The following is a 13,510-nucleotide window of genomic DNA, read 5'->3' on the forward strand; positions in this document are numbered from 1 at the left end:
AACCACTCCGCCGCACTCGTAGGGTATCAAAGTATTTCTTGCCTGTAGTCAACAAGTCTATTCCTATTCACAGCTCATCGAATGCTAGAGACCCCCGCCGACGGAGAACCACGACAAAAGCCAAGTCCGAGCCCCCAGTCGACTGGGAGATCATCGAGGAACTGATTCTTCGCCCCACTCCGCGAGAATGCCAAGTCCACCCAGAGGTCCTCAGCTGGGAAAATCTATGCGGCGACGTCGTAAGCTGGCCACGCATGGACCAGATCCCCGAGGTGCACGATTCAGCCCCCGATCACGTCAATATTACGGGAGACGTGGCCGCCAATGCCCGGGACCCAAGCCCTGGCACCGTCGCCAAAGCCACGTTCACCCACGCTCAGGGCACCGGCCGAGTCAACCCCGACCAGGTCGTCGAAGAGCACGCGCAGGGCCCTGGACACGCCACCGTAGGAGAAGCAGCCGACTTCACCGCTCCGGGTTCGAACCCCGACGAGGGGGCAGAGGCCATCACTATTCCTGACGTACGTACGCCCGACGGCCGGCTGCCAGACACCCTGAAGGCCCGGCTCCTGGCACAACTCGTCGACCCGCGGCGTAAAGATGTCCGATTCTTGGCAGAGGCGGACAACACCTTCTTCCAGGTCCACATCAGCAAGACGAGCAAAGTAACCATTCGCTCACGGGCCCCCCGAAGCAAGGAGAGGGTGTGAGGACCCATACTGGGAGCCTCACATAGTAAAAAGAGTTAATTGATTAAGAAGACAACCTGAAAATATAGGACATCGCAATGGAGCGAGATTCGTATCAGTCAAAATCATCTTCTATGTTAGTAAATAAGCTAGTTAATTTTTGCATAGCCGAAATCCCGCCAAACGGCCAGCTCACACAGAATAACCGCAAAGAGAACAGCGAAGAGAGAGAGCCATGCTCAGCCGGAAACAGAGCGGATCTCTTTCGAGAAAGTCCCGTTGGCCCGAAAACGAGCGCCAGGCGTGGTGAGAGCGTCGAGCGACCGTGGCGAGAGCGAGGAGTCGATTTTCGGAAGCGAGCGAAGACGGAACGCCGCGGACAGTGACTAGAAAAGCAAGAAAAAGTGTTGAACGGCCGGGCGCGCAAGAAGAGGAGAAGAATGGACGAGCTGCAGGAACACAGACGCCGGATCCGCGGGTGAGCTGGCCGATGGCCAAGGTAGTGGTAGAAGTAGAAGGGAGTGCGAGGGAAACCAGGCCAATAAAACTTCGATCATATGACTAAGAATTCTACTGCTTCCATTTGCTTTCCCCGGTCGGACCACCGACTGCGGTCATCTCTCCCCCTTCCCCTTCCGTTTTCCTGACTGTTTTCGGTCCCTACGCTCCCGCTCTGACTCTGGCAACAGGGTTTTACCCTGCTGGAGTGAGAAGCGGTATGTGTTCTCTTCCTTTCCTCCTCCTCACCGGACCCGCGGCTCACCTCGATCTTGGCAACAGGAGTTTTTACCCTGCTGAAGTCGGGGTGTGCAGCGTCCCTGTTGAGTTTCGCGCCGCCCGGCCCAACGACCGATTCCCTTTCCTCAGCCCCCCATAATTTCTCCCGCAGGCCCCGTCGTTGACGACGGCTCGGCGATCCCTGCGCCAACGACCCGCCTCCCCCCAGTCTCAACGTCTCAGCAACTTACAAATAAACTGTAGGTGACCCTGGGCAGACTGAGACTAACCCCAGCCTAGGATCACTACTTTACAGATGGCGCCCGAGCAGGGACTGTTGAGACAATTTAAACGATAGTTTTCTGGGGGGATTTCACCCTTCGTGGCCTAAAGACCCACAAGTAGATCGCGTAGGTAGCGCCGCATCAAACCGAGGAGAAATTTATAGGGTATCAATAGGAAAATACGATACGAAGGTACAGGCCAGCAGCGAGCAAAGCGTGGCCGAAAATCTGTACAATCCCCGTTAGCCGTCGGCAAATGGAGAGGAGAGAACGGGAGAGAGGAAAGGAGAGAGGAAAACGACAGAATGAAAGTACAGCCCACAGCCAAGCAAAGCATAGCGATGTACTTCCCATGTCCAGCAGAAAGAGAAAAAAAAATGAAAAAGCAGAACGAAAATTCCGTGGTCCCCGTTTTACTCGGGCAAAACCATGCGGGATCATAGCTCCCGGTACAGTGGGGAAAGAGCCAAGGGCAGCCAGACCTCTGTTACATTTCAGTGGGGAGAGAGTGGGTGAAGACCGGAGAACAGTTCTGGGCGTCGGCGGCGAGGATGTGCCGAACGACCCACGAGTATAATACATGCAATTATCCCTTCCTCATACTACCCGCACCCCCCGATATTCGACTATTTACCTAACCATTCGCCCGCGGCTCTCTCGCGTGGTGTTCTCGGCCGATTCCGAGACGTCGACGTCGGCAGAGGCTCGGCCGTTCAGCCAGACCCAATATAAGCCGGGTTGTACACAACGCAAGGGATAGTCCTCAGCCTTCGATCAGTATACAACGCGCAAAAGACAGTAGTCCTCAGCCTGCGGTCAACATACAACGTGTGAAACAGAGTGATCCCCTGCCTTCGATCGGAACACAACGGGCAATACAGTGGTCCATATCCTGCAGCATACAACGTGCGAAAGACAGCGATCCCGCGTCTTCTGTCCATCTCGCGCTCCCTCCGTAGCTGAACACGAACCAACGGATTCTCATCGGAACGATCCTGCAGAAACCAACGACTAAAGTACCCCTGAACAAGCGCGCGTTAATTGGGTTGCCAGCCCCGTGTACAGGTCCCCGACCAGGACGGCCCACCGGTAATTCACCACCGAATAGTCTCGCACGCGTCTTCGCCGTTTAAGGATTCAGAGCCCCGTCTTTCGCCGCATCATTAGCTACGTTTTTCGATTCTTCGGGCGACGCCCCAGACATTCGATCGTAGACCACGTGCAGCAGCAGTGACCCGGACCAACTCAGCATGGGAGTCAAGTGGATTTCGGTTAGGCGCAAAAACGAGTTGGAGACGATTACCGCGGAGCTTGGGTTAGACAGTGCTGGAACTGTCGAAGAGTTGAGACGTCGACTCGCGACCTTCGCAAACTCGGCCGATTTACCAAGTACGGTGCGCTCTCGGTTGGTGGAATTGGAGGCCCAGTACGGAGTCGCCGTGACTCCAGAGGTTAAACCACTTTCTCCCCGTCCTTCTACACTCGCGCCTCTTAGCCTACAAACCGTTCCCCCGGCTGCGTATGATGTCGTACCCGCCAGTAGTCGTAGTATCGTGGCGTAGGGATCCGCTGTGCCGGTAGAGAGCCTGCTCCACGGCATCGACGTCGGTGCCGCGCAGAGAAACCTGCACGGTAGCAAGGACCCATCAACGAAGGGGCCCACCTGGAACGAGGAGCATTTTAACGCTGCGATCACCGAGAAAATGGTCCGCTGGGGAATCGTGTTTTATGGGTCCGGCGATCCGTTAAGTTTCCTTGAGCACGTGCAAGAGAGGGCAGCCACTTATAGGATAGATCTACGACACTTATCACAAGGAATCCTCGTGTTGTTGACCGGTCGGGCCGAGAGTTGGTTTCGAACGAGCCGCCTCAGTGGAGAACCATGGGAGACCTTCCGCAAAGAGTTTTCAGAGTTTTTTTTGCCTTCCCGGTACTTTCAACGGCTAGAGGACGAGATCCGAACCCATTTTCAACGACCAAAAGAAGCGTTTAAAACGTACCTCGTGGACATTCGACTAATGATGCAGCGCGCGGGATACACCGAGGCTCAGGAATTGGAAAGGATATACGATAACATGCTCCCGGAATACCAGTTGTTTACGAGGCGAAAAGATTTTGATTCTCTCACCGAACGAACGCAACTGGTTGTGAACTTCGAGGTGACGCGTAACAAGGGCCCGTCGGAACTCACGGGCTACGCGAACCAAGCACGAGACACCCATCCCCGGGAAACTTCAAGGCCAACGGCCGGCCAACGAGGACCAAGGAATCACGCGGCTGCGAGGACACAGGATCTCCGGCACGATAGAACCCAGGTGAGGGATTGGTCAACGGACTCGCAACAGCCGGATGCCAGGAATGGAACCATCATCCAAGACGCCGACACCATAATCGACGTGCAGCATGCTTGTAGGAACTGCGGCGGGACCGGACACTTTTCCAGGGAGTGTGAACAGCCCCAAGGCTTATACTGCTGGGACTGCGGCCGTCGCGGGCTACGCACCATTGAATGCTGTCGCAGGAATTCGTCGGGAAACAGACAGGCGCTTCACTCGGCAGGGGACCGGGCGAAGACCGCCACTCCCACCCCGAGGCAGTAAAGGGAACCCTGCGGCTGGAGAGAGGACGAATTCGCGCGCAAGTAACCATGGAAGGAGAGGACCTGCTCGCTACTCTGGACACAGGCGCCACACGGAGCTTCGTTAGCAAACGCAAAGCTCTGAAGCTGGATAACGGACAGAGTATAGCGATGGTACGAACGACGATCAGATTGGCGGATGGGTCCCTCCGGGAATTGACTCAGGCGCTGATGGCAAACATACGATTAGGAGATCAACAAGTAAAGATGCCGGTGCTGGTAATGAAAGATGTGCTGGATGACGTCCTCCTCGGGATGGATTTTCTATGCGGAATAGACGCGACCCTGCAGTGTGGAGGAGTCCCCTTGCGCCTGAAATTTAAACACAGCCATGATACCAGGACTCAAGACTCACCCGAGACCGGATCACCCAGCATCAGGACCCGACGAGGAACGACGTACCCAACGAGGAGTGCGTGGCCGATCCCCTGGGATCCATGATGGTGAGGTGTGAAAAACTTGCGAGGGACGACGTACCAAACGAGACGTGTGTGGCCGTCCCTTCAAGGGATTCTAGGAATTCGGACGAGGTTTCGACCCCGGCAGGATACCAACCCGGATAGAGATCGGCGCTCCCCGGCCTCGACCCCAGAGCCATGCGGAAAAACCCCTTCCGAGTACACAAGGTACAGCGGCGATCCAAGAGACTCGTGCGATTCGAACCCGGCACTGGCGACAACGGACCCCGCCGTAGGAGCACCGGTGAATGGCAACGGACCCAATGAGCAACAGTGGCCACCGTGGGTATATCCCAATTGTCCGACGTTTTGACCCCTGGATCCGAGCCCAAAGACGACGAACCCTTGGAACCCTGGATCGCCGAATGGTTGCAACAAGAACTGAAATAATTCGACGGCCTCAGCGGAGTGTCCCCCATTGCAGAACAGACTATCGTGATGCGCGATAACAAGCCTATAAAACAACGTTATTATGCAAGCCGTCATTAATAAACAGGTCGACGAACTGCTTAAGGAAGGGAAAATTGAACCGTCGAAGAGTCCACATAGCGCCCCAATTGTCCTCGTGGGCAAAAAAACAGGTGACATCAGGATGTGCATAGACTTCCGACAGTTGAACGCGCGATCAATCCCCGACGCGTACCCCCTCCCCAGGATTCAACACATATTGGAAAAGCTGAGAGATGCCAGGTACATATCGACCCTGGATCTGAAGCTACTGGCAAATTCCGCTTGCCCCAGCCAGCCGCGAGTGTACGGTGTTCACCGTGCCGGGCCGCAGATTGTTTCACTGGAAAGTGATGCCTTTTGGCCTTCACTCCGCCGGCGCGACCTTCCAGCGAGCACTGAATAGCGTGATTGGCCCTGACATGGAACCACACGCGTTCGCCTATCTTGATGATATTATCGTTATCGGGCACACAGTGGAGGCCCACATGCGGCATCTCGGGACAGTTCTACAGCGACTGCGCAAGGCTAATCTTCGACTCAACCAGGACAAATGCAGCTTCTTCAAACGCAGACTGAAATATTTAGGGCACGTCATCAGCGGGAACGGCATACACACGGATCCTGACAAGATCGCCGCAGTGCGCAACCTGAAACCCCCTGCAGGTGTCAAGGAACTTCGCCGATGCATCGGTATGGATCAGGTTAACTGAAGCGCCGGTTCTCGCCTGCCCTGATTTTCATGAAAAATTCTCATTGCAAACCGACGCTAGCGAACAAGGATTAGGAGCCGCTCTTACGCAAAAGAAAAGGAACGAGGAACGAGTAATAGCCTACGCGAGTCGACGCTTGTCCAAAGCCGAGGAGAACTACTCCGTTACTGAGAAAGAATGCTTGGCAATAGTGTGGGCAATCCGTAAGCTGCGCTGTTACTTGGAAGGATACCGATTTGACGTGATCATGGACCATCTCGCCCTGAAATGGATCAACTCGATCGACAACCCCACTGGACGGTTAGCACGTTGGGCTTTAGAGCTGCAGCAGTATCAATTCGATATCCACTATCGCCGAGGGAAGCAAAACGTGGTAGCAGATGCACTTTCCCGCCAACAATTGGAGTTACTACATAAAGCTCTGGAGGAAGAGTCACAGTGCAAGTGGATCAGGAAAATGTTGGCGAGAATCAGGCAGCAGCCGGGCAAATACGAAGACTACCGAAGCGAGAGTGGACAACTGTATCGGCGACTGCACACCGTGCCCGAAGAGGAAGACTCCACCCCATGGAAACTCTGCGTCGCTGCAGACCACAGACGACGCGTACTAAAAGAATGCCATGACCACCCGACGGCCGGACATCTAGGAATCCGAAAAACAAGCACACGAGTCGCCCAAAAGTACTACTGGCCAGGCCTGTTCCGAGAAGTCGCCAGATACGTTCGCCAATGCGTAGTGTGCCAAAAATACAAGGTGAGCCAGCTCAAACCGGCGGGGAAAATGTTCACCAGACAAGTTGACTAACCCTTCAGCGTGCTATGCGCCGACTTTGTTGGGCCGTTGACTCGCTCCAAACATGGAAACACCGTCCTCCTTGTTTTCTTCGACGCATTTAGTAAGTGGGTCGAACTGGTGCCTACGCAAGGCAACTACGCCACACCTGGAAAGATCGTTACGACAAAGAATCCTCAGCCGCTTTGGTACCCCTCGTACCTTCGTTTGCGACAATGGGGCACAGTTTACCAGCCGATCGTTCAAAGGATTCTGCAAAAGACTAGGGATGGAACTTCAGCACACTGCCCCGTACACTCCCCAACAAAATCCAACAGAACGCGCGAACAGAACAATTAAAACGATGCTGGCGCAATACATCGACGAAAAACAGAATACTTGGGACGAGCTCTTGCCAGAAATCACGCTCGCGATTAACTCTAGCGTGTCCGATTCAACGCGATTCAGCCCCGCGTTTTTGATCCAAGGTCGCGAGCCAAGACTGCCAGGCGCCTTGTATGATGAGGTTACGCCAGGAACGGGAACCAGCATCGCCGACCCGGAGACCAGAGCCCGACAGATGAGAGAGGTGTTCGAAATCGTAAAAACAAACTGCGACAAAGCATCAGAGGAGCAAAAACTACATTACAACCTCCGCCGTAGGGAATGGAAACCGGCTATCGGATCCCAAGTGATGCTACGTCGCCACACTCTGTCGAAATTCGAGGGACCATACCGACCATACCCGGACCGAACCAATATACAACAATCTTGATTACAACGCGGATCTACTCAAATCGCCACAACGATGCTGACCCCCGGATACACAGAGACGAAACCAATCAGGAACCCGGATATCTTGCGAGGAACGACGCACCGAACGAGGCGTGCGTGGCTGCTCCTCCTGGACACATCCGCTTCAGGAACCCGGATAGCTTGCGAGGAACGACGCACCGAACGAGGCGTGCGTGGCTTCTCCTCCTGGACACATCCACTTCAGGAACCCGGATATCTTGCGAGGAACGACGCACCGAACGAGCCGTGCGTGGCTGCTTCTCCTGGACACATCCGCTTCAGGGACCCGGATATCCTACGAAGAAGCGGGCGTGGCTGTTCCTTCAAGGGCAAACCGCAACCGTGATTGTACCGAACCAAGGCCGACATTTTGGAGATTCACATTACGTCTATAACCACTCCGCCGCACTCGTAGGGTATTAAAGTATTTCTTGCCTGTAGTCAACAAGTCTATTCCTATTCACAGCTCATCGAATGCTAGAGACCCCCGCCGACGGAGAACCACGACAAAAGCCAAGTCCGAGCCCCCAGTCGACTGGGAGATCATCGAGGAACTGATTCTTCGCCCCACTCCGCGAGAATGCCAAGTCCACCCAGAGGTCCTCAGCTGGGAAAATCTATGCGGCGACGTCGTAAGCTGGCCACGCATTGACCAGATCCCCGAGGTGCACGATTCAGACCCCGATCACGTCAATATTACGGGAGACGTGGCCGCCAACGCCCGGGACCCAAGCCCTGGCACCGTCGCCAAAGCCACGTTCACCCACGCTCAGGGCACCGGCCGAGTCAACCCCGACCAGGTCGTCGAAGAGCACGCGCAGGGCCCTGGACACGCCACCGTAGGAGAAGCAGCCGACTTCACCGCTCCGGGTTCGAACCCCGACGAGGGGGCAGAGGCCATCACTATTCCTGACGTACGTACGCCCGACGGCCGGCTGCCAGACACCCTGAAGGCCCGGCTCCTGGCACAACTCGTCGACCCGCGGCGTAAAGATGTCCGATTCTTGGCAGAGGCGGACAACACCTTCTTCCAGGTCCACATCAGCAAGACGAGCAAAGTAACCATTCGCTCACGGGCCCCCCGAAGCAAGGAGAGGGTGTGAGGACCCATACTGGGAGCCTCACATAGTAAAAAGAGTTAATTGATTAAGAAGACAACCTGAAAATATAGGACATCGCAATGGAGCGAGATTCGTATCAGTCAAAATCATCTTCTATGTTAGTAAATAAGCTAGTTAATTTTTGCATAGCCGAAATCCCGCCAAACGGCCAGCTCACACAGAATAACCGCAAAGAGAACAGCGAAGAGAGAGAGCCATGCTCAGCCGGAAACAGAGCGGATCTCTTTCGAGAAAGTCCCGTTGGCCCGAAAACGAGCGCCAGGCGTGGTGAGAGCGTCGAGCGACCGTGGCGAGAGCGAGGAGTCGATTTTCGGAAGCGAGCGAAGACGGAACGCCGCGGACAGTGACTAGAAAAGCAAGAAAAAGTGTTGAACGGCCGGGCGCGCAAGAAGAGGAGAAGAATGGACGAGCTGCAGGAACACAGACGCCGGATCCGCGGGTGAGCTGGCCGATGGCCAAGGTAGTGGTAGAAGTAGAAGGGAGTGCGAGGGAAACCAGGCCAATAAAACTTCGATCATATGACTAAGAATTCTACTGCTTCCATTTGCTTTCCCCGGTCGGACCACCGACTGCGGTCATCTCTCCCCCCTTCCCCTTCCGTTTTCCTGACTGTTTTCGGTCCCTACGCTCCCGCTCTGACTCTGGCAACAGGGTTTTACCCTGCTGGAGTGAGAAGCGGTATGTGTTCTCTTCCTTTCCTCCTCCTCACCGGACCCGCGGATCACCTCGAACTTGGCAACAGGAGTTTTTACCCTGCTGAAGTCGGGGTGTGCAGCGTCCCTGGTGAGTTTCGCGCCGCCCGGCCCAACGACCGATTCCCTTTCCTCAGCCCCCCATAATTTCTCCCGAAGGCCCCGTCGTTGACGACGGCTCGGCGATCCCTGCGCCAACGACCCGCCTCCCCCAGTCTCAACGTCTCAGCAACTTACAAATAAACTGTAGGTGACCCTGGGCAGACTGAGACTGACCCCAGCCTAGGATCACTACTTTACAATGCAATTTCGTTTTTCATGTCTGCCCGCGACTAAAACTCAATATTTGTAATTCATTTAAATTGCCATTTCATATCGTATTTAAAGCGGAACGGTGATTGCCTCGAGCCGGGAAATTATGTGTGTTTTTCTTTTTTCGGCTAAGGTATGGTACGGGTCTCTTTTTTCGCCTCAGGTCGCATGTAAATTGCAATCAGAAATGATCTATCATTGCAGAGTTGTGAGCATATAAAAACAGAAATATTTAACTCTAAATCAAAAATTGTTCATTCATTCATAAGGCTAAGAGGCTAAGGCCCCACTTGGATCGATTACTCAATAGACCCACAGTTAGTGCAGTTAATGGGTATCTCCAAAAGTTATTTATTTACAGAATTCGTCTTCAGGAATCACTAACCTTTTAGGGCCGGACAGATGCGCTTCCAGATGCTTAGGCAACCGCATCGATGAAATTGTCCGAGGGCCAATTCCATGTAGAACAGCGGCAGGCCGCCGAAGATGAGGAAGAGGCAGTAGGGCCCCAGGAAGGCACCGCCGCCGTTCTGGTAGCAGATATAGGGGAAACGCCACACGTTGCCCAGATCGACGGCAAAACCGATGACGGCCAGCAGGAACTCGGCCTTCTGGCCCCAAGTCTCGCGGGTACGCTCCGTCACGGACACAACCAGCACACGCTGCAAGGAGGCACCGAAGGAATATGAAGGATTATTTACAGAGAAGGAAGGAGGCTAGAAATGTCACCTCATTGTTGGCCAGACGCGGTGCCAGCGGATCGGTGACCTTGGCGGGTGTGGCAAGTATGTCGCCATCGTCCTCGTTCGAGTCATCCTCGTTGTTCGGTGACTCCTTGTTGTTCGTCCAGGGCGTGGCCGTGGATCTGCCCGCCGTCGAGGCTGAGCTGTGGCCGCCGCCGAACTCGGAGCTGTTATTGACACTCGCGCTTCGTTCCATCGTTCTGGGGCAGGGATCGGCTGCTGCTTGTCCCTCTGCCTGTGCCTTGGCCTGGGCCTGGGCGGGAGGCGTGGCCGTGTACGCCGATCGCGGCACTAGCGTAGCCAGCCGGAATCGCTCCTCAGTCAGCTCAGGGGCCAGGGGCGAAACAGGGGTGGGAGTTGCCAAGGTCTCGTCCTCGGTCCTCTGCTGCTCTCTGGATGGGCTGCTTCCTCGCAGTTTCCTCTATCTTTTCCGGCCCGTTTAGCGCTGTGGACGTGAAAATGGCATTTCGCCACTCGGCCTCTCACATGCTGCACGGTTCCGTCGGACTGGAGGAGGCTTCAATGCCTCTGCTGGCCATTAACTGGAAGCGGTTAAGCATTCAGATTAAATGGAGCAGCAACACGGATGCATGTCATGGACGATTCCATTGGGGGGGCTATTTATTGACTCTGCCAAGCCCTCAAGGGTAGTGCACATTCGAATTACCATACTTTTTCCCCACATCTCATTCGACCCTGCAACAGTTGCAGAATCTCCTCCACCTCGATGACCGTGGCACATGCATTGGTTTCGGATTCGAATTCCCGGCGGTGTCCTTTGCTGGTAATCTGCTGCCAAAACCCATTCAATGTCAATGCTTTAAAGTACCTCTTTTCACAGCTGACCTCAGGACTATTGTGTTTCATTTGGAAATTTAATTATTTAAGGTTTTTACTTTTATCTATTTAAAGTATGCAACCGACGCGGCGGCGTACCGTATGATTAATGGGTTGGATATCATAACCCACTTTGGCTAATGAATACACAATCAACAGAACAAATAGCATATGTAGCTCCCGATCTATTCTCTGGGCCTTCCCCGCACCGAGTGCGAGTGCTGTTGGACTTTTTAATTACCATTTAATTGTGGCACATTCAGAGATAAAGAACGACGCGTCGTCCGCGTGTGGCAACAGATGGAGGTGTTAAATGCGAAATTCTGATAAGACAGGTGCTAAAAATATGCCCCACGAAGGCAGCGCAATTCAAAACAATCAAAAGATACTCAGAGATACCGAGGGGAGGGGCTGTTAGATTCTGCTTTTAGTTAGATATTTAATATACTTCGGGTATCTGTATAAATATTCAAATATATTTTAATACGAAAATTGGTTAAAGGAAGGCACGAATAACAAATCTCAGAAATCATCGACTTAATCAATGGTAAAGTTCTGCTTAAAATAATCTTCAAAATCACATACTTTCGTCAATAGAATTTGAATAGAAATTTCAATAGCCACAATTTCAATTTTCACACATTCTTATTTGTTTTCCGGACACTTTGGAACTTAAGAACACTGTTGGAAGGGGTCCCTTGGTCCTCGAATTGAAAGACGCGCGCCGCTTCGCTGGGCCAACTGATGAATCCTCCGTCCGGAGTGGTCCTTTTATACGCGCGATGCGCAGGCGGGCGCCACGAAGTCCTCGGCAGCAAGCCCCATCGTGTATGTGCAGCCTCGTGCCTGTGCCGGCCACATGGGGCGTGGCGGAACGGATCTGGACAGGTGGCAAAGAGTAACTTAAATTGCAACAAACTGTTGCTCATCGAAGTTGATTGAATCCCATGCCCCACGAGTGGGGTGCGGAGAGGTGAGTGGAGAGTGGACCCCGACGTAAGGGTAAAGTGTCACCTGTACTTGTATGCCTCCCGCTTTGCCCTAGCCTAACTTACACTAGACTTCATGAAATACTATCCTAATAACAATTATTATTATCCAAATGGCGCTACACCGGCCCCGTTGAAGGCCTGGAAGGCTTCAAACTATTGGCAGAAGCGCCAATTTGTGGATTGGCCTCCTGAACGTGGCTCCGCTGCTCGTCCTTAGGCCGACCACCCTTCCCAGGAGCCACTGTTGAGGGGGCAGGTTGTCCTCGGCGACGATTACGAGGTCGCCTTCCTTTATGTTTTGCTCCTCCTGGTGCCACTTGCATCTTATTTGCAATCCCAGCACATACTCCCGGGACCATCGCTGCCAGAACATTTGCCTGGCTGACGAGACAAGCCTCCATCGCTTTAAGCAGCTCAGACCCTCCTGGTCCGGGGTCCTGGGTGCTGGGGGTGCGATGAGCGGCCCGCCTGTCAGCAGGTGCCCGGGAGTCAGCGCGTCACCGTCGCTTGGGTCTGGGCTTAGGGGTCCTAGCGGGCGCGAGTTGAGTACCGCCTCGATCCCGACCAGCACGGTCTCCAGCTCCTCTGCGGTGAGGAGAGCGCTTCCGACTGCCCGTAGGAGTAGGCCCTTGGCAGACTTCACACCGGCCTCCCAAAGTCCGCCCATGTGCGGTGCTCGAGGCGGGATGAAGGCAAACTCGCACCCGCTTCATGACGCAAATTCGCGTATCGCGTCCGCTTCCGCCTCTATCTTCCTCCGCAGTTCGCTGAAGTGGCGACTTGCTCCGACGAAATTTGTCGCGTTGTCGCAGTTCACGCGTTGCGGACATCCTCGACGACCGACGAACCTTTGGAATGCCAACAAGAAGGAATTAGTCGTCAAATCGGAGACAATTTCTAAATGAACCGCCTTGGACGCAAAACAGACAAATAACGTAAATATGTAGGACTTATAAGGGGGCCTTCCACGAATTTTCAGAGTCGTATAGACTGGGCCACAAAAATCAACGCCACATACTGAAAATGGGCGGAGAGCACGGAGCCGGTCTGCGGGTAAGTTGCCCATCATTTGGGTCTGGAGTAGCGGCTTGCATTTAAAGCAACGAATACACGACCTAACTGTCGCCCTGCAGACCGCCTGAGCATTCACTATCCAAATGCGCTGTCTAAGGATACTCACGAGTGCTCGTGGGCCGGCATGAAAATTCGTTTGATGCAGATAGCGAACGTATGTCTGCACAAACTGCGAGCGTTTTGTCAATAACAAGGGAAACTTGGCATTATATGACATAGGAGCGTT

General features: G+C 54.0%; 1 protein-coding gene across 1 annotated transcript in view; it reads right to left on the reverse strand.

The window, feature by feature from the left end:
• The window catches only part of LOC117193763 (sodium-dependent serotonin transporter-like), a 38,768-nt gene extending 26,466 nt beyond the window's left edge, over nucleotides 1–12,302 (reverse strand). The window contains exons 1-3 of the mRNA XM_033398494.1: nucleotides 11,804–12,302; nucleotides 10,368–10,923; nucleotides 10,024–10,300 (exon numbers count right to left, since the gene is read on the reverse strand). Of these exons, the coding sequence (XP_033254385.1) occupies nucleotides 10,024–10,300; nucleotides 10,368–10,577 (487 nt within the window). The 5' untranslated portion in view covers nucleotides 10,578–10,923; nucleotides 11,804–12,302. The remainder of the gene's footprint in view (nucleotides 1–10,023; nucleotides 10,301–10,367; nucleotides 10,924–11,803) is intronic.
• Nucleotides 12,303–13,510: the final 1,208 nt, after the last annotated feature.

Source organism: Drosophila miranda (genome assembly GCF_003369915.1).
Source record: "Drosophila miranda strain MSH22 chromosome Y unlocalized genomic scaffold, D.miranda_PacBio2.1 Contig_Y2_pilon, whole genome shotgun sequence".
NCBI classification, from domain to species: Eukaryota; Metazoa; Arthropoda; class Insecta; order Diptera; family Drosophilidae; genus Drosophila; species Drosophila miranda.